This window comes from Melanerpes formicivorus, unplaced genomic scaffold (genome assembly GCF_026170545.1).
Source record: "Melanerpes formicivorus ecotype bairdi unplaced genomic scaffold, bMelFor1.0.p_v2 SCAF_79, whole genome shotgun sequence".
Taxonomy (NCBI): domain Eukaryota; kingdom Metazoa; phylum Chordata; class Aves; order Piciformes; family Picidae; genus Melanerpes; species Melanerpes formicivorus.
The window spans coordinates 6,356-32,822 of NW_027142431.1; the positions used below are offsets into that span (position 1 = coordinate 6,356).

At 45.3% G+C, this 26,467-nt stretch overlaps 1 protein-coding gene across 2 annotated transcripts; it reads left to right on the forward strand.

The window, feature by feature from the left end:
- The first annotated feature begins 544 nt into the window (after window positions 1-544).
- CIBAR1 (CBY1 interacting BAR domain containing 1) lies at window positions 545-25,023 on the forward strand. 2 transcript variants are annotated; one of them, XM_068164330.1, is made up of 9 exons: window positions 545-624; window positions 4,414-4,648; window positions 7,649-7,717; window positions 9,710-9,811; window positions 12,442-12,447; window positions 15,716-15,820; window positions 18,175-18,288; window positions 20,557-20,676; window positions 23,948-25,023. In XM_068164330.1, exons 1-9 carry the CDS (start codon window positions 593-595, stop codon window positions 24,044-24,046), a joined length of 882 nt encoding a protein of 293 aa, XP_068020431.1. In that variant the 5' UTR covers window positions 545-592; the 3' UTR covers window positions 24,047-25,023. The 2 variants fall into 2 exon arrangements, with proteins under 2 accessions (XP_068020431.1, XP_068020430.1); XM_068164329.1 differs by lacking the exons at window positions 9,710-9,811; window positions 12,442-12,447.
- The last annotated feature ends 1,444 nt before the right edge of the window (window positions 25,024-26,467 follow it).

Consider the following 26,467-nt stretch of genomic DNA (forward strand, 5'->3'; position numbering starts at 1 on the left):
AGGCCTCTCCTGGTGCTCCATGGAATTTTTTCCCATGGCTGCCCAGCCTCAGAGGCTTTCTCTCAGAGCTGGCAAACAAGTAGGATGCTTCCCCTGGGACTGCTTCTCACTGGCCAAGGGTGGATGAGCAGGGGAGAAAAAACCAATATTTACAAGAAAAAAAACAAGGGAAAAAAGAGAGTTTCCTGATTATTTATTTATTTATTATTGATGAGACGGGTTCGACCTTTCCCGCTCTGTGCTCCTGCACCGGTGCAGGTGCCGCACTACCCCGGGGGACAGCCAGCTGGGAAACAGCAAGACGCAGCCCCCGCCCTGGGGCGGGCTCGGGGCCTCACCGCCCTCCGGCCGCCGAAAGGGACGGGGACGGGGACGGGGACGGGGGCGGTGGCGGGCGGGGGCCGATCGCATCCCGAGGGCCGCCAGGAGCCCCTCACGGGGCCGCAGGCACCCGAAGCCCGGAGGAGCCGCAACGCCCTCCCCAGGCAGGGGTCCGCGGCGGGGCGGGGCGGGGCCGGGCGGGGCGGGTGGTGACCATGGCAACCGGGCGCACGCGGAGCGCCGCCTTCCGTGCCGCCGGGCGGCCGCCGCCATGATGCTGCTGGGCCGCGGGCTGGAAGCCAGGTAACGGGGCGGTGAGGGGCGGAGAAGGCTCCGGGGGTACCGCTGCCGCGGTGCCTGTCGCGGGTATCTTGCCCGGCCGCCGGAAGGCGCCTCCCGGGGGCTTCCGTGACGGGGGCCGGCCAAGGAGGCCCGGGTGCAGGGTACCCGGGGAGTGGGCTGGGGCGCCGGGGCCGGTGCGGGCCCCGTCTCCTTACGGCAGCTCATCGCCTAGGGGTGGGGGACCTGCCTCTGTTTGGCTCGGGTAAAGGCCGAAAAACTTTCCTGGGCATGGTGTGCTGTGGAGAGAGGAAGGCTTGCCGGCTTACTCGGGCCTTTCGATGGCATTTTTGCGGCCGCCTCTAAGCCGGCCCAAATCACAGAGTGTTAGTGGTTGGAAAGGCCCTCTAGAGATCACCCACTCCGAGCCCCCCTGCCAGAGCAGGATCGCCCAGGGCAGCTCATAGTGGAATGCATCCAGGTGGGGTTTGAATGTCTCCAGAGCAGGAGACTCCACAGCCTCCCTGGGCAGCCTGCTCCAGGGCTCTGCCACCCTCACAGGGAAAAAGTTATTAATTCCGTTCCCCTGTTTCTGAACCTTCTCTGCTCCAGCTCGCACCCGTTGCCCCTTGTCCTTTCATTGGACATCACTGAACAGAGCCTGGCTCTGCCTTCCTGATATTTACCCTTTACGATATGTTTTTCCCCCTCTTTTGAAATGAAATTATACGGTAAGCCAAGCCATAACAATTTTGCTTATTTTATAATATGTGGAACTATCTGGAATGGGTTGGCCAGGGAGGTGGTTGGGGTGCCATCCCTGGAGGTGTTTAAGCCCAGGCTGGACAAGGCTCTGGCCAGGCTGATCTAGTGTGGGGTGTCCCTGCCCATGGCAGGGGGGTTGGAACTAGGTGGTCCCTTCCAACCCTGACTGATACTATGATACATCTTTACCAACATGAATGAGGTCACCCCTCAGGCTCCTCTGCTCCCAGCTCCCTCAGCCTTTCCTCAGCAAGGAGATGTTCCTCTGCCTTCAGCAGCTTTGTGGCTCTGCGCTGGACAAGCAGTTCTCTGTCCTTGAATTGAGGAGCCCAGAACTGGATACAAATGGAAGGGGGGAAAACCCCACAAGCTTTCACACCTCTGTCTCAGGAAATGTAGTGTTTCATGCCCCCAAATTAAATACTGTTTTCATGGGAGTACAGTAAGATCAAAATTGTACAATTAGTGAGGAAACAGGCTTCAAAAGTGGGGAAGGAGCATTTTCTGACACGAGAGCCTTCCAGTCAAATTGGAAGGACAGAGCTTTGAGTGAAGATTTTATCAGATAGTATTAAATGGGAGAAAAAAAAAACCTACCAACTCTTACTATTGCTTAATGGGACTCTTACTTTCACACTTACTGGGCAAAACCTTTCTTGTTCAAATTGTTCTGTTCTCAAATATGCCTTAGAGGAGTGAAAAATGTACTTAGACTTTGTTCAAAGCAAAAAAAATTCCTTCTTGAACAGTCTCCTGGACTGCTTGCTGTGAAGCTTTTTGCCCATAGCGGGACTTTGGCCTGAAATACTTTCCCTGAAGAGTTCCTGGGGGGAAAAAAAAGAAGGTGTTCTTTGCTTCCACTAACTGCTTGGTTGTTTAGTTTTGAGGAATTACATATCTCTTCTGATTTTCATGTGCTGTTGAGTCAGTACTTATATGTTGGTCAGCATTTGGAGTTGAGGTATGAAGGAAGTTTTCCTCTGCATTCATGTTTTGGTTGCCCTCAGCAAGGCAGTGGTATGAGTGAATTTTCTTGCTGAGAATTAGAGCACTTGATGTAAATCACCTCATATACAGCATGGAGACTTCCTAGGACCCAGTCTCTGGCTGTTGCTGTTAGCCAAATTAATGTGCTGCCCAGGGAGGTGGTGGAGTCACCATCCCTGGAGGTGTTCAAGAGGGGATTGGATGCGGCACTTGGTGCCATGGTCTAGTCATGAGGTCTGTGGTGACAGGTTGGACTCGATGATCTTTGAGATGTCTTCCAACCTTGGTGATACTGTGAGACTAAATTATCCTCTAGTTGTTTCAGTCAGGTTGAGAAGAATGCAGATGACACCAAGTTAGGAGCAGATGATGGTCAGTTATAGGGCAGAAGGCTCTGCAGAAGGACCTTGACCGACTGGACAGATGGGCAGAGTCCAACAGGATGGCATTCAACAAGTCCAAGTGCCAGGTGCTGCACATTGGCCACAACAACCCCATGCAGAGCTACAGGCTGGGGTCAGAGTGGCTGAGAGCAGCCAGGCAGAGAGGGACCTGGGGGTGCTGATTGACAGCCACCTAAACATGAGCCAGCAGTGTGCCCAGGGGGCCAAGAGGGCCAATGGCATCCTGGCCTGCATTAGGAATAGTGTGGCCAGCAGGAGCAGGGAAGTCATTGTGCCCTTGTACTCAGCACTGGTTAGGCCACACCTTGAGTCCTGTGTCCAGTTCTGGGCCCCTCAGTTTAGGAAAGATGTTGAGATGCTGGAAGGTGTCCAGAGAAGGGCAACAAGGCTGGGGAGAGGCCTTGAGCACAGCCCTGTGAGGAGAGGCTGAGGGAGCTGGGGTTGTTTAGCCTGGAGAAGAGGAGGCTCAGGGGAGACCTCATTGCCCTCTACAACTACCTGAAAGGTGGTTGTGGCCGGGAAGGGGTTGGTCTCTTCTTCCTGGCAACCAGCACCAGAACAAAGGGACACAGTCTCAAGCTGCACCAGGGGAAGTTTAGGCTGGAGGTGAGGAGAAAGTTCTTCACTGAGAGAGTAATTGGCCATTGGAATGTGCTGCCCAGGGAGGTGGTGGACTCCCCATCCCTGGAGGTGTTCAAGAGGGGATTGGATGTGGCACTTGGTGCCATGGTCTAGTCATGAGGTCTGTGGTGACAGGTTGGACTTGGTGATCCTCGAGGTCGCTTCCAACCTTGGTGATACTGTGAGACTGTGATAATTGGCATGAATTCACTGGCCTCGTTTCAGTTGTGTCACTGAAGCATAACAAGAGCCTCAAATGGTGTAGGACTCGGAAAGTGAAATATCAAGTGGAACATGTGAATTAATATCCAGAACAACTTCTCTAGGTCATTAATAATGAAACAGGCAGTTGGTGCAAACAAAAACAAAACAATAAAATAAACAGAATGTTAAATATGTTAAATGAATGTTAAACCATGTTAGTATAATGTAAAATAAAATGACTTGTGGGTGGTGAATGTCCTTTCTGTGCTCTGAAGAGTTTTCACCTCTGTGCTTGTGTCCTTTCACTTTCTTCTGTGATTGTCAGGGATATTCTTTATCCCCTGTAGTGTTGACCAGGAGCAGTTTGGTACCTGTTCACAATTTCAGGACCATTTAATGTTTTTAGAGATTTGACTACTTTCTCCACCCCTTGGCTTGTCTGTTTAGCTGGCAGGCTCTTGCAGGAAGTCGTAAGGGCTCAGCCTTGTTTGGTAGCTGCAGGGCTTAGCCCTGCGTTAGTAATTAACGCTGAGAGTAGTTTGCTGACCACAGGAGGAAAACTTCCTCCCATCTGCTGTTTGTGCTTTGAGTTTTGAGTTTTCCTCTACTGGATCTGCTTGCTTGTTTGTTTGTTATTAATTCAGAGAGCAGCACCTATTACCTCAGCTTATTCCCTTCTCTTTTTGAGAAGAGATACCTGCTTTGCATTGAAACGAGAGGTACAGATCAGGTATAAATTATTAATGATGCAATTAGGTGGGTTTTTCTTCTGTATGTGTTGTGAACATTTGTCCCCCTGCTTATTTTCCCCTTCTTTTCCTTTGGTATCCAGGGACAATCAGACTAGACAAATACAAGATGCCGTTTCAAACGTGGAGAAACATTTTGGTGAATTGTGCCAAATATTTGCTGGATACGTACGAAAAACTGCCAGACTACGAGACAAAGCAGATCTTCTTGTGAAGGAAATCAATGCATATGCAGCCACAGAGACACCAGACTTAAAAGCTGGACTGATAAAATTTGCAGGTGAATTTTCCAGACTTCAGGATTATCGCCAGGCGGAGGTACAAAATTAAAGCTGTACATGTTGTGTTTGCCATCTGAGCTTTGCAGTGACTTATCTGTGATGAAAAGGGTAAAGAGAGACATTCTGCAATCACAAGGGAAACACAGGGAAGAAACAGCTCTTAAATAGATTAGTGGCAGAAGAGGGTAGGCTGCCAAAGCATTCATCACTTGCTCGGTGTATAACAAGTTCAGTGAAAACTGCCTGTGATTAGTCCTGTGGAAGTCAGTGAAACTGTCCCTGTGAGCACCCACAGAATTTGAGACAGAGAAAGTCTTTTATTGGTCTCTGACTTTGGATTCTGATTTGCAGTTAATAAAGTATTCTTTTAGTTTTCTGACTTGATTTGTCTAGCAGCAGCTGAGGTAAAATCAGTGCTTTTCCACTGGCCAAGTCTGTTATCAGAAGCAGCATGGAAGAGAACACAAACTAGACTCCTTTACTGGGCACTGACAGCCCTCTAAGGTGCTCTTGGGGACCCCTGTACATTTCATAAGTCTGTACTTCAGTGCTAGAAGTACAAGCTTGATTTGGATCACATTTCTGCTAGATAAGGGTGTAAAGAAAGGTGTTGATGCCACTTACACTTCTGTGTGTGGGGCCAGACAAACTGTAACCTGTGATACAGAATTCCAAATGCTGAGATTTCAGACAAAACAACAATAACAAAACATTCATATATACTCAGACTAATCTTTGGAGTACATGTCACAGCATCAGAACAGTCAGGGTTAGAAGGGACCTCCAGGAACATCTAGTTCCACTCCCCCTGCCATGGGCTGGGACACCCTTCACTAGATCAGGTTGCCCAGAGCCATATCCAGCTTGGTCTTAAAAACCTCCAGGGATGAGGCTTCCACCACTTCCCTTGGAGAACCTGTTCCAGTGATTGCCCATTGGAATGTGCTGCCTGGGGAGGTGGTGGAGTCACCATCATTGGAGGCATTCAGGAGGAGACTTGATGGGGTGCTTGGTGCCATGGTTTAGTTGATTAGGTGGTGTTGGATGATAGGTTGGACGCCATGATCTTGAAGGTCTCGTCCAGTCCGGTCTACCCTGCCCCGCCCTACCCTACCCTACCCTACCCTACCCTACCCTACCCTACCCCACCCTACTCTACTCTACTCTACTCTACTCTACTCTACTCTACTCTACTCTACTCTACTCTACTCTACTCTACTCTATTCTATTCCTGGAGGTGCTGCAACATGTCCAGAGAAGGGCCCCAAGGATGATCAGAGGGCTGGAGCTCCTCTCCCATGAGAATAGGCTCAGAGAATTGGGGTTGTTCAGTCTGGAGAAGAGAGATGCTCAAGTCCTGAAATCATCCTTGCAACCTTCCCCTCTTTCCAGCAGATCCAACAAAGGAAAAGAGAAGCTTTTATCCATTTTTGAACAAGTTCTCCTCATGAAAACCAAATAGATAATCTCAGCTTTGTTTATTTTGGGACAGTTTTCATATATATTGACAATGTAGCAACAGAAAATTAACTTAGTTACTGGTTTCTGGTCTTCAGCTCCAGTACTGGTTGTCTAAATGCTGAAGTGTGAGATACTTCCACAATATATGGAAGGATAAGTAAGCAAGATGAGCAGGTGGTTTGATATTGCTTCATTTTGAGCCTTAGTGCCCTATTCCATTCTGTTCTATTGGTAGTTTAAGTGAAATTGTTTGATAGTGCAGTGGTAGAGTGTAGTAAAGGAAAAATGTTTGCTCAGTTGCTGTGGATTTTGGCTGACTGGTGACTGGCAGTTTAAAGAGAAATGTAATGTGTGTCCTTTCCCAGCAGAGACATGCACGAATGGATGTAACAGCAGAGAGCCATGACTTGCTGGTCTGAAGTCATCAACAGCTTATGCTGGGGCCACTTGGGCAGTATTGTTAAGTTTTGACAAGCAGATAAGTCTGATCCTATTGCCTGTCTGACCATATGTGGCTGTTTTTCTGACTAGGAGAACTGAAACAAAAATTGAGATGCACTCACCTGTGAGAGCTTTTGTGCATTTTACACACCCTGCTGTTGGCATTTTTAGTATTTCCACTACCTGTGGTGCTGTTTACATTATTTTGAAGAACTGTTGCATTTCATGCAGTATGTGATGGCAGAGATGGTTTAGTCCACATTCTATCAGCAGCTGTAGAACAATTCCTTTGGAAACAACTTTGGACAGCTACAGACCTTGAGGGTACAGTATTTGATGTATTCAGTACCCAGCTGTTAGAACCCAGCTGTGTTTCATTTTTCCCAATGTGTTGCCAATGAAGAAAAAGGAATTCCACTAGCAATCAGCTTGAGCTCCTTAAAATGCAAGTTGTTTACTGGTTAATTTAACCACCTGTTGGTTTTTGCAGTATTTTTAAAACCCTCATCCCACTGTATTTTTAGTAGGTCATTGAATCATAGAATCAGAATTGTCAGGGTTGGAAGGGACCTCAAGGCTCAGCCAGTTCCAACCCCTCTGCCATGGCCAGGGACACCTCACACTATAGCAGCTTGCTCACAGCCACATCCAGCCTGGCTGCAAACACCTCCAGGCAGGAGGCTTCCACCCACCTCCCTGGGCAACCTGTGCCAGTCTCTCACCACCCTCATAGGGAACAACTTCTTCCTAACATCCAATCTCAATCTACCCATTTCTACTTTTGCTCCATTCCCCCCAGTCCTATCACTCCCTGACACCCTCAAAAAGTCCCTCCCCAGCTTTCTTGGAGCCCCCATCAGATCCTGGAAGGCCACAATGAGGTCTCCTTGGAGCCTTCTCTTCTCCAGCCTGCACAGCCCCAACTCCCTCAGTCTGTCTCCACAGCAGAGCAGCTCCAGCCCTCTGCTCATCCTCATGGCCCTTCTCTGGACACCTTCCAGCACCTCCAGATCCTTCCTGTAATACAAAGAATGAAAATGAACTAAATTCCTAATAAGATGAGTGACAAGTAAAGAAGTTGTTCTGCATCCTGTAGATGTGGATGATTTTAGTGACCTTCCAATTTCTTTTGTAGGTTCATAGGCTTGAAGCCAAGGTTGTTGAACCTCTGAAAAGTTACGGGACCATAGTGAAACTGAAAAGGGTAGGTTAAACATCTGGGGGTTTTCACAAGGTACCTTTTGGTGTTCTGGCTACTCAGTTGAAAATATTCAGGGGGAGTAGGTCTGCTTTTTCCTACTGTGGTCATCAGTTTAACTAGATCATGTATTAATCCAGCTGAACTGAAACTATATAGGTGAAGGAATGCAATATTTGATGTGAAGACAAGGCTATTCAGCCTCTTGGAGCACAAGCAAATGCTAAACAAAAGGTATTGTGAGTGGTGTGAAACTTCCTGGACAGGGAAATTCAGGATGTTTTTTTCTTTATAATGAATGTCATTGGTTTTATTGTTGCTATTATTACACTTCAGAGGTCCAAAAGGCAATTGACTCTTAGTCAACTTACACTGCCTTTAACAACTTTTCTAACTTAGAATTGTGTTTGATGGTGAACTTCATCATGTGGAAGACACTTTTCAAAGCAGACAAATTAGGTAGTGGCCTGAATCCCTCTCTGTCCTGCAAAGCCATCAAGATAAGCTGAAGATACACAAAAAACTGAGGTCTCTTCATTCCCTGCATTCTGGAAACAGCCTGTAGGGGGTTGAAACATTCCCACAAAATACTGCCTGCCTTTCTTTTTTTTTTTTGTCTCCCAGGAGGAATAGGCTTGAACCAGTAAATTTTAATAAGTAAATACTAGTTTATAGGATTAAAATAGTTCTTTCTGGTACTTGTACATGACATAGAGAATGCCTTCATCACATAAACTCAAATCTGTAGTTTTTGTGTATGTCTGTATCATAATCTGTATAAATCAACAGGTAAAATGATCAACATTTGATGCTGTTTTCCATATAAGAATGCTGTGTGTTCCTCATACTTAAGTGCACTGTGGCACTGCACCTCAAGCTCACATTTTTCATATGGATTTGTTCTTATATCTGTTTTATTCTTGATGATTTATTTGATGCCACTTTTTATTTGTAATTGCCACCTTTATTCCATTGCTAAGCCTGGAATTGGCCTGGGTTCTGCTTTGGAGATCACAGAATCATAGAATCAGAATCATAGAATTGTCAGGGTTGGAAGGGAAAAGTCACACCCAAACATTCCAGTCATGTCAGCAAAGTTCAGATATGTTGGGTTGCTGCCAGGTCTTCCTCAAAAAAACCCCAACCCAAAACCAAACCCACAAACCAAAATCACCACCACCACCAAATAAACAAACCTTTGAGAACAGACAAACCTCCAGGCCTCAAATGCCTCTGATCATTAGACATAGTCTCATAGAATTGTCAGGGTTGGAAGGGACCTCAAGGCTCAGCCCGTTCCAACCCCCCTGCCATGGCCAGGGACACCTCACACCACAGCAGGCTGCTCACAGCCACAGCCAGCCTGGCTGCAAAAACCTCCAGGCATGAGGCTTCCACCACCTCCCTGGGCAACCTGTGCCAGTCTCTCACCACCCTCCTGGGGAGCAACTTCTTCCTAACATCCAATCTCAATCTCCCCATTTCTAGTTTAGTTCCATCCCCCCAGTCCTATACCTCCCTGACACCCTAACAAGACCCTCCCCAGCTTTCTTGTAGCCCCCTTCAGATACTGCAAGGCCACAAGAAGGTCTCCTCAGAGCCTTCCCTTCTCCAGCCTGCACAGCCCCAACTCTCTCAGTCTGTCTCCATAGCAGAGCAGCTCCAGCCCCCTGCTCATCCTCATGGCCTTTCTCTGGACACCTTCCAGCACATCTAGATATGGACTTTTGACCATTTACTATATGTTTCATTAAAAGCTCTTTTCCTCCACGTTTTAAATCACAGTGTGTGTGCTACAGAGGGTTGTGCAAGGTGCTAAACCCTTTTGGTCCCTGTTGACTTCCCTCTCAGGCTTTCACTTAACAGGATAACATCAGTAAAATCTGGGTTTGTTTAAAGCAGAAGTTCATACTTCCTAGACAATGCATGTATGGGGAGAAGTGCAGTTTGTATTATCTTAGATTTATTTAAAACATGTCCAAACCATTGTATTTCCAGGATGATTTAAAAGCAACTTTAACAGCAAAGAACAGAGAAGCCAAACAGTTGTCTCAGCTGGAGAAGACACGTCAGCGGAACCCGTCAGATCGACACATTATCGTATCCTCTGTTTCCAGTGGCTAGCAGAAGCATTTTAAACACTTCTCAAGAACTAAAGCTTTGTGTTTAGAAAGTAGAAGCATAGAGTAATAAGAGTGCTCTTCAGAGGGATTCTTTCCTATGTTGATCATGGATCTTTTCTTAAACTTTATGATGAGTTACAGTTTATGATACCTGCTTTGTTACTCCCTTTTGGATTGAGAAGCTATGAAGTATTACACAGGAGTATGCCAGAGGTGCAGGCATAGATTGCATCTAGGAATTTGGAGGGTTTTGAAAATAAGTGTCAACAGACAACTCCTCTTTGAGTTCTTGTGATTTTCTGATTTCTTTTTTCCCCTGTCAGTTTGCTAGTTGTTGTGCTTCCTTGTAGCCAGGTGGGGTAGGAGTTTCCTCCAGCTGTGAGATGAAGCCTGGAAGTTGCTAGCGCTGCTGGTAGAACATTCAACCAGACCCATCCTTTCAAAAGACCAGTGACTCTCCCCACTGGACTATTTATCTATATCACAGAGGGAAAAATTAAGCCTCCAGAGAATTTTCCTTAAAATCTCATTGAAGTTTCAAATTGTGAAGCAGTCAGAATTTAGGCAGTTCAAAAATGAAGGTGACTAAGGCAATTATGCTTCAGTCCCTTTATGTATTATGGCACAGCACTGAAGTGCTGGTTATTTTTTATTGCACTCTAGGTTTGGACTCTCAAGTAAAGCAGCCCTGCTTTTTGTGGGATCTCATCAACTTTATTTCAAGAGTTGGGATCTTTCTAGTGACCAGGCCATGGGGCTGCAGAAAGAGCAAAAAATACTGTGGTAGTTAAATGCCACTCTTTTGTCTCTGCCAAAGAACTCTGCCAAAGAATATTAAACCAGTTAAATCAAGCACTGACTGATTAGAGTTCCTCATGGACTAAAGGCACAGCTGTCAGCAGTAGTGCTAGGCCTTGAGCTGTGATGCAGAGTTCTCATCCACTAGAATTAAAGGCATAAGTGATAAGAGAAAGAGGTTCCCCTTTGCCCATCTCTCCAGCCTATCCAGATCTCACTGAATGGCAGCACATCCTGAAGGGGTGTTAGCCACCCCTCCCAGTTTTAGTTGGGGTCTGAGAGAGGCTTCCATGTTTGTTAGCATAGCTGTTAGGCTCCAGCAGTGGTTCTTTTATTCTTGATCAACTGTGATGTTTCAGCAGCTGACAGCTTTGGCCACAGAGAGCAAGGGATCTGTGCTCATAGCCTGATTTCAGATCCATCTTAGAAAGCCTGGGGGTAGCACAGGTGTGAAAATAAAACCCTATCAGATATTCTGAAAATGCAAAAACTCATCTTTAAATGAAAATGGATTACAGTTTTCTGAATTTGGGTGGAATGCTTTGTAACTAAAACCAAAAAAATAAATACCTAAACCCTCAGGTGAAGGTAAACAGCTGTACTGAAACATTTTGGCCTGGGTACTTAAATTCTAGCAAAGCTAGAACAAAGTGTAAATAATAATAAACTGATCCAGGGATCAGTGCTGGGCCCTGAGCTCTTTAACATCTTTATTGATGATCTGGATGAGGGCATTGAGTCCATCATCAGTAAATTTGCTGATGACACCAAGCTGGGGGCAGGAGTTGATCTGCTGGAGGGTAGAGAGGCTCTGCAGAGGGACCTTGACAGGCTGGACAGATGGGCAGAGTCCAAGGGCAGGAGATTGAACACATCCAAGTGCCAGGTTCTGCACATTGGCCACAGCAACCCCATGCAGTGCTACAGGCTGGGGTCAGAGTGGCTGAGAGCTGCCAAACAGAGAGGGACCTGGGGGTGCTGGTTGATGGTAGGCTGAACATGAGCCTGCAGTGTGCCCAGGCAGCCAAGAGGGCCAATGGCATCCTGGCCTGCATCAGGAACAGTGTGGCCAGCAGGAGCAGGGAGGTCATTCTGCCCCTGTACACTGCACTGGTTAGGCCACACCTTGAGTTCTGTGTCCAGTTCTGGGCTCCTCAGTTTAGGAAGGAGGTTGAGTTGCTGGAAGGTGTCCAGAGAAGGGCAACAAAGCTGGGGAGGGGTTTGGAACACAGCCCTGTGAGGAGAGGCTGAGGGAGCTGGGGTTGCTTAGCCTGGAGAAGAGGAGGCTCAGGGGAGACCTTATTGCTCTCTACAACTCCCTGAAGGGAGGTTGTAGACAGGCAGAGGTTGGTCTCTTCTCCCAGGCACCCAGCACCAGAACAAGAGGACACAGTCTCAAGCTGCACCAGGGGAGGTTTAGGCTGGAGATCAGGAGGAAGTTTTACACAGAGAGAGAGATTGCCCATTGGAATGTGCTGCCTGGGGAGGTGGTGGAGTCACCTCATCACTGGAGGTGTTCAGGTGGAGACTTGATAGGGTGCTTGGTGCCATGGGTTAGTTGATTAGGTGGTGTTGGGTGATAGGTTGGATTCGATGATCTTGAAGGTCTCTTCCAACCTGGTCTGTTCTATTCTATTCTAAATGCCCTGCAGCAGGAAGCTTCAGACAACATAGCAACAGCACAATCCAAATCTACAGAAGTTTCACAGTATATTTAATTTCACAGTATATTAAAATAGATGTGAAAATAGATAGTTTGATGAATATTCCATGTTATTTTGTCGTTTTTTCCTTTACTGATATGTCCAGTCACAGGTGAGTGTATCAGAGGAGAAAATGCCCAACTGCCCATGTGCAAACTATGCAGGTTCTGCAAGTTCAGACTTTTCGCTCTACAACAATCAAAACTCCCTTCCCAAAGCATCTGCCCACAAAATCTGGGCAACCTACTTAAGATGGATTGAGAAGATGCATTGGTTTGTCATAAAAATAACTGCCTGTGTTTGTATCTGTAATGGCTGCTTGTGCAGAACAGCTGCCTTCATTTACAGAGAGGGACTGATTGCAATAACAGAGATTGCACAAAATAGCTTTTCTGACTCTTTCCCTCCTGTGTTTTGGGCAAAATCAAGAAAAGGAGGTGAAGAGGAGGTGGCCAAGAAGGCCAATGGCATCCTGGCCTGCATCAGCAATAGTGTGGCCAGCAGGAGCAGGGAAGTCATTGGGCCCCTGTGCTCAGCACTGCTTAGGCCACACCTTGAGTCCTGTGTCCAGTTCTAGGTCCCTCAGTTTAAGAAGGACATTGAGACACTTGAAGGTGTCCAGAGAAGGGCAACAAGGCTGGGGAGAGGCCTTGAGCACAGCCCTGTGAGGAGAGGCTGAGGGAGCTGGGGTTGTTTAGCCTGGAGAAGAGGAGGCTTAGGGGAGACCTTCTTGCTGTCTACAACTCTCTAAAGGGAGGTTGTAGCCAGGTGGGGGTTGGTCTCTTCTCCCAGGCAACCAGCACCAGAACAAGAGGGCACAGTCTCAGGCTGTGCCATGAGAGGTTTGGGCTGGATGCTAGGAAGAAATTCTTCCCAGCAAGAGATATTGCCCGTTGGAATGGGCTGCCTGGGGAGGTGGTGGAGTCACCATCACTGGAAGTGTTTAAGAGGGGTCTGGATGAGGCACTTGGTGCCATGGTTTAGTTGATCAGATGGTGTTGGGTGGTAGGTTGGACTTGATCTCAAAGGTCTTTTCCAACCTGGTTAATTCTATTCTTTTCTATTGTAAGACTTGACCCTATGTACTGCTAAGGATCATTATCAGTTTTGTTAGCCCACTAATGGCAGAATTGTGTCTGATTTTGAGCTGGTTTTGCAAGGAGACTGTTTCAAATTGGTAAACTTGTAATACAAGGTTACCAGATTTTAATCAAAGAAGTAGAAGTGACAGAACATGCCTTGGGCCTTAAATTTCCATATCCATACATGAGTGAAAACTAAATCATGGGAAATGGGCCTCTGGTGGCTATTTCCTGTAGAAATGAGAAGAATCTTGCATCTTAATTGCAGGATGCAGGTGAGAGACTTTTGAGGGTTTCAGCTAATGATAGGACTGGGGGGAATGAAGAAAAAAAATAGGAATGGGTAGATTCAGATTGAATGTTAGGAGGAAATTCTTCCCCATGAGGGTGGTGAGAGACTGGCACAGGTTGCCCTGGGAGGTGGTGGAAGCCTCCTGCCTGGAGGTGTTTGCAGCCAGGCTGGATGTGGCACTGAGCAACTTGATCTAATATGAGGTGTCCCTGGCCATGGCAGGGGGGTTGGAACTGGCTGAGTCTTGAGGTCCCTTCCAACCCTGACAATTCTATGATTGTATATACCATTTCCATTTGGACCATTTCCAAATCCTAGGTCCAAGTAGATTCCTGATACTCTTCATTGTTAGAACCTGTAGCTACTGTCTTGACTAGTTTACGATGTTTGACCAGCAATGTATGGAAAGTAAAGTGTAGACCCCAATTTTGCACTCAAGGGCAAACTTTACATCATTTCCTGCAACAGGACAGAGCTGTCAGACTCTACTTAACCAGGAGAGCTTCAGTGTCTATTTAAATGGTAGTGTTGCACTTCTATAGAGTTCATAGTTCCATAGAATTCAAATACATATCTAAAAGGCTTTTTGCAGTGAAATAAGCAAAACTGTAGTTTATGCACTAGGGTTTGCTTGGTGTGTCCCCTTCCCAGTGCCCTGCTGAAGAGGTTGTTTTATAAAAGCACATAAAACCACTGAAAATGTAAAATACCTGTTGGTATTTTGGATCTAAACCTGGTACCAACTCTAGCCTGCTGACTGAGATACTACAGGAGTGCATTGGTTCCATCTGCTGCCCTGTTGCCCATTTAAATGGTTTACAAAAGCTTAGTAAGATGGCACCAGAACAGATTCAGTCTAGAGCCAGGTTGAAAATGAAGGGTGATTTATTTCTTCTCCAGAAATACCTGTTGGTACTGTGGATGTAAAACTGGTACCAACTCTAGTCTGCTGACTGAGATACTACAGGAGTGCATTGGTTCCATCTGCTGCTCTGTTACCCATTTAAATGGTTTACAAAAGCTTAGTAAGATGGCACCAGAACAGATGCATTCTAGAGTCAGGTTGAAAATGAAGGGTGATTTGTTTTTCCTCTGCACAGTCTGGCCTGTGCACTCCTGCCCTCTCCTTTACACCAGCTTAAAAAACCCTTTAATTTTGATGCAGAGTAAGACCCTTGAGTTGTGTCAGTTCCTTGAAGCTGACCACAGTTCCTTGGGTCAGTCACTGTGTTAGCAGTGTCAGGGCTGGCTCAGTGGCATTAGCAGATTACAAAACCCACCTCAGGACAGGGGAGCTTTGTGGCAATGCCAGCGACAAGCAGTGTGAGCAATCTGGCAGTGCAGGCCTAGAGCCTGACATGATGGTAGGCCATGCTCAGCATAAGTGCAGAGCCAGCTAGCAGTGTAGCAAAACAGTGCTGTGCCTGCAGCATGTAACTAAAACAAGGCACTGGTAGCTATAAACATGGAAAGTTATCTTGGAACAACAGGACATGCACCTGCATCAACAACCTTGTGTGTCGTTAATAGTTGGACCAATAATCTTTAACAGTGTGATGTGTGGTCACTCATAGGGAACCAATGAAGCCATGCCAACGAGGCTCTCTGAGTTTATATAAGTTGTAGAAGTTCCCTTGCTACACACTTCTGCCTTTCCTCTCTCCTCTTCTTCTACACTTTACTGTGCTATACTTGGCACCATAGGCCTGCAATACTGGAACAATAAGGGAACAACACTCGATCTTATTGGTCAGCCGTATTGATTCCAATCTCCGTCGTCTATAGAGCTTCCCCAGCTGGCTGCATTTTTCATGTCTCAGATCAAAGTCACAGTGGTGCAAAGGCAGCTTTGTTGGCTTATGAAGCTACAAGCATATTTAAAAGCACAGTTACACACATGGGTAGCGTTTTGAAAGCCCAGACTTAACTGTTTTCAGAGCAATTAAAGCAGATTTCTTTTTGGTGTCATACCCAGAACTAATTTCACCTATGTTTTACTTCACCAGGCTGAAAGTGAACTGCAGAGAGCTTCACTGGATGCAACTCGAACAACTCAGCAGTTGGAGGAAACCATTGATAATTTTGAGAAACAGAAAATAAAGGACATCAAAGTAAGTGTGCTCACATTTCAGTACAGGTCCTGTGCACAACTCAGGGGTGACCTTATCGCTCTCTGCAACTACCTGAATGGAGGTTGTAGACAGGCGGATGTTGGTCTCTTCTCCCAGGCAGCCAGCACCAGAACAAGAGGACACAGTCTCAGGCTGCGCCAGGGGAGATTTAGGCTGGATGTTAGGAAAAAGTTATATACAGAGAGAGTGATTGCCCATTGGAATGGGCTGCCTGGGGAGGTGGTGGAGTCACCATCACTGGAGGTGTTCAGGAGGAGACTTGACAGGGTGCTTGGTGCCATGGGTTAGTTGTTTAGGTGGTGTTGGATTGGTTGATAGGTTGGACGCAATGATCTTGAAGGTCTCTTCCAAGCTGGTCTGGTCTATTCTGTTCTATTCTATTCTATTCTATTCTATTCTATTCTATTCTATTCACTCTTTGACAAGATTAGCAACATTTAGTATGACTTCACATAAATCCCAAATCCTGTAGGCACAAATATTGCCTAATCCACATACCAGGAATTTTGCAATTAAAATAATCAGTTCATTATTCATTCAGTTCAATGAATAAATAATTTTCCTGTACCTGGTTGTTTAGCCTCTGCCTCGTCTAAGAGTTGTTACATTTTGCTTCCCTGGTGGCTGCATTTAGTAAAGGAATGATATATGTGGATTAATATCCATGCAGAAATTTGTGTAGGTTACTGTTACAGTATCACGGTATCACCAAGGTTGGACCTCAAAGATTATCAAGTCCAACCTGTCACCACAGACCTCATGACTAAACCATGGCACCAAGTGCCACACCCAATCCCCTCTTGAACACCTCCAGGGATGGGGACTCCACCACCTCCCTGGGCAGCACATTCCAATGACGAATGACTCGCTCGGTGAAGAACTTTCTCCTCACCTCCAGCCTAAACTTCCCCTGGTGCAGCTTGAGACTGTGTCCCCTTGTTCTGGTGGTGGGTGCCTGGGAGAAGAGACCAACTCCCTCATGGCTACAACCTCCCTTCAGGAGTTGTAGAGAGCAAGAAGGTCTCCCCTGAGCCTCCTCTTCTCCAGGCTAAGCAACCCCAGCTCCCTCAGCCTCTCCTCACAGGGCTGTGCTCCAGACCCCTCCCCAGCTTTGTTGCCCTTCTCTGGACACCTTCCAGCATCTCAACATCTTTCCTAACCTGAGGGGCCCAGAACTGGACACAGGACTCAAGGTGTGGCCTAACCAGTGCTGAGTACAAGGGCACAATGACTTCCCTGCTCCTGCTGGCCACACTGTTCCTGATGCAAGCCAGGATGCCATTGGCCTTCTTGGCCACCTGTGCACACTGCTGGCTCGTGTTTAGGCAGCTGTCAATCAGCACCCCCAGGTCCCTCTCTGTTTGGCAGCTCTCCAGCCACTCTGTCCCCAGCCTGTAGCACTGCATGGGGTTGTTGTGGCCAAAGTGCAGAACCTGGCACTTGGACTTGTTGAATGCCATCCTGTTGGACTCTGCCCATCTGTCCAGTCAGTCGAGGTCCCTCTGCAGAGCCCTTCTGCCCTCTAACAGATCAACTCCTGCCCCCAGCTTGGTGTCATCTGCAAATTTGCTGATGACTGACTCAATCCCCTCATCCAGATCATCAATGAAAATATTAAAGAGGAAATTACTGTTAGTCAAAAGCTTTAGTGATGCAGAAAGCACAAGTGTGCAGGGACTGCAAGGAATCAAAGATTTCATTTCTTTCTTAATGTCAAACAAGAAATGGCATAAGTCCCAAAGACTAGTGACTGAAAACCCCTTGCATTTTCTGACCTGAAATTTAATCCTGATGTATTGCTGATACAACTTTTTATAGGGGGAGGGAAATACAGGCTCAATAGGAATGAAAGGTGGTTGAAAAACCCCACCAAACCTACCAGTACTTGGTGTTAGACTGTGTGAATTCTGAAGATGTCATCAAGTGAGGTTTGTAATATGTCTATAAAGAACATTCTATTCTATCCAACACACACTTCTCTGTAAATTTGGGGATTTCCAGCCAATTTATACCCAACCTGTTCAAAAAGATTGTTGTCAGTAAACAAAAATTCACTGTTAGCTCTCATCATGACATTTTACTTATGCCTAATGAGTCTCCTCATCACTTCTCAAGCATTTACTTAGGATTTTAGTATGAAATGACAGCTGTGTAAGTGCCAGCCCAGTCAGCACTTAGGTTTAGCTCTTCAAATGCAGGTCTGACTGTTTAAAAGTGCCAAGTGTTGTACAGCTATTTGTATCAGGTAAATACTGTACAGAATGGAGTCATTTATTTGAAGGGCCAGTGTACTTTACTGTATTAAGAAAACCTTTGTTTTCATGTGCTTTTAGACCATATTCTCTGAGTTTATAAATATTGAAATGCTGTTCCATGGGAAGGCTTTGGAGATCTACACCGATGCCTACCAAATCATCCAGAATATTGATGAAGATAAAGATTTAGAGGTAAGAGTGATTTCAGATTTGCTTTTCAATTTGCTTAAAACCAGTTTTCACATCTTTGAGCTCTACATATCCCAGGCAGAAAAATCACAGGCTCACAGGATGTCAGGGGTTAGAAGGGAACCAAAGAGATCATCAAGTCCAACCCCCCTGCCAGAGCAGAACCATACAGTCTAGCTCAGGTCACACAGGAACACATCCAGACAGGCCTTGAAAGTCTCCAGAGAAGGAGACTCCACCACCTCTCTGGGCAGCCTGTTCCAATGCTCTGTGACCTTCATAGTAAAGAAGTTCCCCCTTGTGTTGAGGTGGAGCCTCCTGTGCTGTAGCTTACATCCAATGCAACATCAATTTCAAGTTCCCCAAACAAGCTCTTGTTTACAGAGCCCTTTTTTGCACTTCTCCAGCAAGACCTTGCAGGGTTGTAAACTCAGAGATTTTGAAACTGCAGTGGCAATCTGATCTTTCCCACAAAATATAGGTAAGAGACTCTTCCTAAATTAACTGTGACTCCAGGCTCAGCTAAAGAACACCTCTGCAGTGCATCTCACTTGAAAGATGCAGAGCAAGAGAAAATCCTGCATTGCTCTGATGTTTTAAACACTAATTGCTTCAGTAGAAGTCTCTGAGTTTTGTTAGCTTGTTTTCATCTTTCAGTGACTGGTTTTTATTAGACTGTTCTGGAATTCAGAAACATTTGTTGCCAAATAGTGTTTTTTTTTTTGGCCTTGTGGCAGTTAGAGCTTCAAGTCACCTTTTCTGCTTTCTCTGAGTTACAGTCTCTCTTTCCTGAGTTGTGTTTTTCAGTCCTTCATTCATTCCTGCAGTTCTTCTGGACTTAACTGTCATTGAAATTTACATTGTATGTATGTGTTCAGCTTGTCAACAGGATGATTTTTGGTCTCTTTCTATAGGTTTTGTCAGTCCTCATGTTATTTTTCTGTGATACAGCTCAGGACCAAGGATACTATTCAATTATCACAGGACATAGGAAATCATGATTCTTCAGTGACACTCACATGTGCAACCACTCAGCAGTTTTACTGCACTTAGTATCATAGTATAGCATCATAGTACCGGTCAGGTTTGGAAGGGACCATGAGGATCATCTAGTTCCAACCCCCCTGCCATGGGCAGGGACACCCCATACTAGATCAGGCTGGCCACAGCCTCATCCAGCCTGGCCTTAAACACCTCCAGGGACGGGGCCCCAACCACCTCCCTGGACAACCCATTCCAGGGTTTCACCACCCTCATGGGGAAGAACTTCCTCCTCACCTTCAGCCTGAATCTCCCCACCTCCAGCTTCATTTCATTCCATTCCCCCTAGTCCTGTCACTACCTGAGATCCTGAGAAATCCCTCCCCAGCCTTCTTGTAGCCCTCTTCAGATACTGGAAGGCCACAATTAGGTCACTTCAACTATGCCCTGGCAAATTTGTACTCTTCTGGTTTCACAATTAAAATGTCATGTGGCACCAACTTCAAACTATCCTTTAAGTTAATGTTTATCTTTCATAACCAGATTGATCATTTCATTTAAATTTTATTTTGCTAATTAGAAAGTATTTCTTTTCCATAAAAACAAATAGAATGGCATCATAGAATGGCTTAGGTTGGAAGTGACCTCAGAGATAATCTATTCCAACCCCCCTGCCATGGACAGCGATGCCTCTCAGCTAGACTTAGTTGTCCAAGGCCTCATCCAGTCTGGCCTTGAACACTTCCAGGGTGTATTCAACCATCTTCCTTGATTTGATGAAGTCTTTTTTTAGTATCAAGCTGTTAGTCTTACCATTGATTCTTTTTGGCTGTTGGGAAGAGCTTGTAAAAAAAATGGCTATTGCAGTCTGCTCGGTACTTGAAGGGTTTTCCCAATTCACCTTAGGGCTTCAGCTCTCCTGAGCATTTCAGTTAAATTTCTCTGATACAGCTGTTACTGGCAGCAAGGGTTTCTTTATGAAAGGGCCAGGAGTGCATCTCTCCCAAGAGATGGAAGGGCTTGCTGGGATTTGTACCCCTGGGTTAGCCTGAGACTACACGTTGGTGAGAAACCATTGCAGTTTTCCACCTGCAAATCTCCTCCCTCGGGGAACGCTTGGCCAATGTAAATGCGTTGATACATCTTAATGTTGGGCAAGGATTTTTGGTTCAGCTACAACTGATCAAAGCAGAGTTGCTGCAGATCTCTAGAGCAGGTTTAATTGTCTGGTGCTGTATTCTTGCAAGCTGGCTCCTGGCACCCAGGTCACAGCTTTCTTGGTCTGAGCAGGTTTTCCGGAGCTCGCTGTACCCACCAGACTATCAGTCTCGCTTGGACATCATTCGTGCAAAATCCAGGTCCCCCCTGCTAAGAACTGACTCCTTGAAGTCTTCACTGAGGACAGTCCAGGTAAGAGAAAGAATTAAATGCTAGATCACTGTAGCAAAAGTATGTCTGAAGTACAGCCTTAGCTAATGTACTATCTTTTCTCAGTTCAGGACAATTACAAAGGGAAAGAGACCCCCAAAAGATCATGGTGATCTTCTGGTAATGCAGCTCTATCGTTTTGATTTGAGAAGAAATCCAAGTCAGCTTTTAGAGCTGTGTTCTTTGCTTTTGGAAAATGCCACTTCCAGCAACACTGTTTCTTTCATCAACAAACTGGCACCTTGCAGATCTAGGCGCTTAGTGCAAGGGGAAGTGGCATTCTGTAAATAACATCGGCATATTTGTAGTCTTGGTATCCAGGTTCCAGAGTGTGCATGCTCTACCAGATCCTAAGTCAGACTAGTGATAGCTCCTAGCAGCAGACCAAACTCATGACCAAGAGACCATTCCTTTGAACCAGCTACCTTACAAAAATCTTTGACACTTCTTTGCAGCAGTGAACTTGCAGATACTGCAAAATGGCAGTGTTGGTTTTTTTCTCTATTGTACCTTTAATCCTTTAAGATGATCCTTACCAGGGTTTGGGCTAAAGGCAAAGATGGCCAAATGTAAATTGTATGCATCCCACTTCCCTGCTTTGGATAGAACCACAGAGAGTACAAGGCTAACAAGTTTGCTTGATTTCACACACGTCATTACCCCTCTCTGCTCTCAACACAGGATCAGTTATTACAGTTGAGTTGTTCTATTGTTGAAGGAATGAGTTGTGCCATCTGAAAGGATAAAGGAGCCCAGTGATTCAGTGTGTGAAAACCAACCTTGACTTTGAGTGAGTGGCCTGTCCTCTCTATCACAAATGCAGACAGTACAGTACAAGAAGCTCTGCATTTTTTTCCATTTCCATGCAATTAATATATCAGGAGAGAAAACTCCTAAGCCCCAGGAAAACTCTCTGCCTGATGAGAAAACCTTTTTAAGGCTTTTTTGAAACATGACTATTGCAGTTTCCTACAAGTTCTGAAAAGACTTGTCAGGTTTTCATGACAATCCTTTGTAAATCTCTTCAGTGTGCACTTTCCTTGGCAATTATCTGCAGCATTTCATTTCCCCAACTCAGGTTGGTATGCTGTACTTCAGGTACAGCTCTAGCAGAAGAGAATGACCTTTTCCAGGTATTTTAAATCACACTTAGCTACAAAAGCTTTACCCACATGCAGCTTAACAGCTTAGACAGGGACAATTACCACCTACCTGCAAACTCAGAGAATTTGTCTTCACATGAAACTGTTGATGATGAGCAAAAATTTATCAGATTGTTACATTTGATGGATTTCCCCCCACCCCCCCAGCAATAAGCTATCAAAAATTGGTACATTCTGGCTTTATGGCAAAATACCATAGATTGAAACTGCCTTATTTCCATTCTCACTTTCCCTGTTTTGGTCCAGTTTAGCCATCTTACCACCACCATTTATAAAGTACTTCATTTGCTATTTAGTTAATCACAGCACTGTCAGTGGTGCTTGAGCAGCGAGCAGAAAAAGCTTTAGAGCTGAAATAGCACCTCTTCTTATTTCAGGGCAGGGGGAGCTTTTAATTAGAAACATGACTGAAGTTCTCCTTAAGAATTTCAGATGCTCTAACTGTAAAAAACTTGAGCAATGAATCCATCCATTGAAAGGAAACTACCTTAGCAGGCTCAGGCTGCAGCACTCCTTCATCTCCAATTGTAAATCAGTGCCATTGTCTTTCCCTTCTTTCACAGAATGCAAGATTGCTGGTTGAGGCATTCAGACTGAAGTTAACCCAGCTTCACCCAGTGATTAACTCCACTTTCTGTTATGTTCAGAGATTTATAAGCAAGCATTTGCTTCAAGCTAAATGATGTACTTTGTGAGCATCAACAAGAACAAGGCTTTTTCTGCTTTCATTAGCTCAGTGATTGCAGTTTGCTTTATGCACACACAAAACCCTTCTGTTACATGCATAGCTGTATGAATTGTGAACTCCCAGAAGTCAATTTAATAACCAGCACTTAAGGAGTTTTAAAATAGAGGGTTAACGGGGGGGGAAAAAAAGGCAAGTTTTGTCTTTCATACTCGAGTTTTATTATATCCCTGGATGTGAGGAAGCTCAGAAAACCTCACCAAAATTAGAGCTGCAGATGCCCTTAGAGAACTGCTGAACCTAAAATCATTTTTCAAAAGCATTCCAGATGACTTGGATGGCTTAATGTTCCTCTTCTGGTGGGGGAAAGACAAAAACCACCAACATATATTCTACTTTAAATTGTAAATGTTGCATCTTCTGTGAAGAACCTATCTTCAATAGGAATGAGATTGAGCCCTCATTAGAGAAAAGTACAGATTGCAGAATCTGTGGGCTGAGCTGAAAGCTTGGCAGCTGGCACTTAACATGTGGGGAACCAGGAAGGGACTACAGTATCATTCTGAAGGGCAAGCGCTGACAGGCAGAGAAAGAAGTTCATGTAGGAATCAAGACTCCTCCAGGAAAGTTTGTCTTGTTGTTTCCTCACAAAAAAAAAACCCTTAGAGCAGCATAGTGTTGAGTTTTTCCTTTCACTGGTTTGCTGTCTTCCTGATAAGATTATGCTTTAATCCTCATCTTAGGAGTCCTGTCTCAGCAGCCAACCCAGGGAAAAAAAACCCCATCCTTTTAATGTTCGTTTGATCCATGCAAAGTTTTCCCTACCCTGTCACGGTTCTCAGGACTACAGGGATTGGGGGGGATTGCAAAAACATTACTGTATTTCTGTTCTGTGCCAACTATCTGTTAGTGCTGTGCTTCTTACTAGAATTGAAGGGTTAATGGAGGAACAACTTAACCTTTACCTCCTCTGCCAAGTGAAAAATCTGCAAGTACTGAGACTGGCAATCATAGAATTGTTAGGGTTGGAAGGGACCTCAAGGCTCAGCCAGTTCCAAACCCCCTGCCGTGGGCAGGGACACCTCACACTAGATCAGGTTGCTCAGAGCCACATCTAGCCTGGTCTTAAAATCTCCAGGGATGAGGCTTCCACCACCTCCCTGGGCAACCTGTGCCAGTCTCTCACCACCCTCATGGGGAACAACTTCTTCCTAACACCCAACCTGAATCTACCCATTTCTAGTTTTTTCCATTCCCCCCAGTCCTATCACTCCCTGACACCCTCAAAAGCCCCTCCCCAGCTTTCTTACAGCCCCCTTAAGATACTGGAAGGCAAACACAGAATTCCTTTTCTTTCAGCAGCACAGACCAGACATTTGATTTGCTTCTCTTGTATTTTTATCAGATTTCTAGCAGTATGCTGAGAAAAAATGAAGACGAAGAGGAGGAGGAAGATGAGGAAGAGGAGGAGGAGGAATTAGATGCTACTAAAGAAGTGAGATAACAAAACTGTTCTCACAGTTTTGGGGGGCCAGGGGGTTGGATCAAGAGAAAAAAATATTTCCCTTTATGTAAAGGCTTTTGTGTGTTCATTAAAACCTTCACTGAGGTATTTTTAAAACTCCACCAGGAGCAAGAATTGACTCTGGTAGGAGAGTGCCAGACAACAAATGACCAATTTCAGAGCATGGAGCAGAAGCTGCTGAAAATGGATCCTTTCCAGAGCTAGAACAGGAAATCTTTAAATAGAATCCTGCATTATATTTGCTTAGCTGTTCTATTGCACTCCCATTTGCTTAAACTTACATGATGAAGTGCCCAAAAACTGCAGGAAGCTGACAAGCAGATCTGAACAGAAGGCTTCTCTGGTTACTTGGCCAATGTACCTTATTCTCTGCCTGCACACCTCTTGCATTTTAGAAGTCCTCCAGCTATACCTGCCATAATTGGTTTCACCCATCCTAAAGTAACTCAAGAACAGCAACAATCCTGTTAGCTGTCACTTTCTGCTCCACCCGGGGTGGCAGAAGGCAGGGGGAGGCATATTGTTTTCTCACTCTCATTTTCCTCAGCCTTGACTTGATGTCTTTATGCATACAGAATGAACATTCACCTAGTCCAGCATCCCCTTCTAATGCTGCTTTGCTTTGAAATAAAAGTGCCTTCATAATAAAACCAGTTATTTTATAGAGCTGACATGTGTATTAGTTGACATGCTCCATAGAGCTCCAGTGCCATGTGTTTTAGCTGGTTGGTTCAGTTACCAGTTCTCCTGTTTGGAGGTGGTGGTTATGCCTGTTCATTTTTGAATAGCATACAATTGTGTGCCAGGATGCTGCTAGCATTTTTATCTCCAGCTAAAGAATGTATCAATCTAGAACTTAAACTTGTAACTGGGAAAACAATCTTCAGTTATAACCAAATGCTGTTTGTTACACAAATAAACCAGGAAGTGCATTTTTAATACTGATGCTGCCTTTGTCCCCTGATGCAAAGTATGCTGAGTGTCCTGACATGTAACAAAAGCAGGCTTTGCCCAAAGTGGACGTGATGAATGTAGAAGTGAAAGTGTCCCAATGGAAGGTTCTGGTTTAAACCCAGAAAATAGTTTTACACCTAAATTACATCCTGGCATATTGGCACTGAGCTACTGCTGACAAGGAGTAGAATTCTAATAAGCAAAACTTTAATAAGTGTGAAAACAACTTCAAAAGGTAGCTCAGTGAACTGCCTGAATTATGACCTCTGCTGTTCTAAGCTTCATGACTCCTTTTATGTATTCACTGGGGGGGGAGGAAAAGGTTGCCATCCTGAAAATTAGTGGTAACTTATCAGCAGTTACTCTGTCTTAAGAACAGGTAATGCTTCTCCTAAAAGACAATCTTACACTTAGCAAACAGAACTTTTAAATCTACCCTTTTACATCTACCTGTATCTTTCCAGCCTCCCAACTCCCAAGGGGAGACCTTATTGCTGCCTACAACTACCTGAAGGGTGGTTGTAGCCAGGAGGGGGTTGGTCTCTTCTCCCAAGCAACCAGCACCAGAACAAGAGGACACAGTCTCAAGCTGTGCCAAGGGAGGTTTAGGCTCGAGGTGAGGAGAAAGTTCTTCACAGAGAGTTGTTCACCATTGGAATGTGCTGCCCAGGGAGGTGGTGGAGTCCCCATCCCTGGAGGTGTTCAAGAGGGGATTGGATGTGGCACTTGGTGCCATGGTCTAGTCATGAGGTCTGTGGTGACAGCTTGGACTCAATGATCTTTGAGGTCTCTTCCAACTTTGGTGATTCTGTGATTCCCTTTTAACAATTTATGTGTGTACACTACTCTAGAAGCATGGTAGAAAGCTTACCCATTTGTTTTCAGTGTTTGAAATCTGCTGCTGTGTAGCAGCTAAAGGAACTTCTACAAATCCTCTAGAGAAGATGACTTGTGTGATAGCATCCATGGAAATGTCAATGGATCTGTCACAGTAGGGCACATCAATGTTTACATCACAATATCAGAACTATGCTGATCACCACTTGACTGTTTCACCTTCAACAACAACATGTAGTTCATCTCCAAACCAGATGATTAGCTTCATGACTATACCAGGTCTTCCTGTAATGCAAATGGCAATTATTTCTGTGCTATGGCTTGAAAAAGGAATTCTGAGTAAGAGAGGAGGCAGCTTTTAGATGAATTCCCACTAGGTTAGTAGCTGGGGTATAGAGATTGATTGATTTTCTTGGTAGCTTCACATTCCTTCTTCCCACCCTCACAAGAGTTGACTTTAGGAATCAGAAAAGCTTCAAGAAAGGGAGCGATAGCAGTGGGTAACTTTGTCCTGTGTCTACCCTGCCTTAAGCCTGTATGCTGGACAGAAACTGCATGGCCTCCAAATTACAGAGGAAAAAGTTACTGATTATTTTAAAGCCAGAAGAA

What these genes read in the sequence shown, in the direction of transcription:
- CIBAR1 (XM_068164330.1), top strand. Translation starts at nt 593, where the DNA reads ATGATGCTGCTGGGCCGCGGGCTGGAAGCCAG. An exon ending in CCATAGTGAAACTGAAAAGG is followed by an intron (nt 7,718 to 9,709) that starts GTAGGTTAAACA and finishes TTGTATTTCCAG; the next exon opens with GATGATTTAAAAGCAACTTT. An exon ending in CTTCACTGAGGACAGTCCAG is followed by an intron (nt 20,677 to 23,947) that starts GTAAGAGAAAGA and finishes TATTTTTATCAG; the next exon opens with ATTTCTAGCAGTATGCTGAG.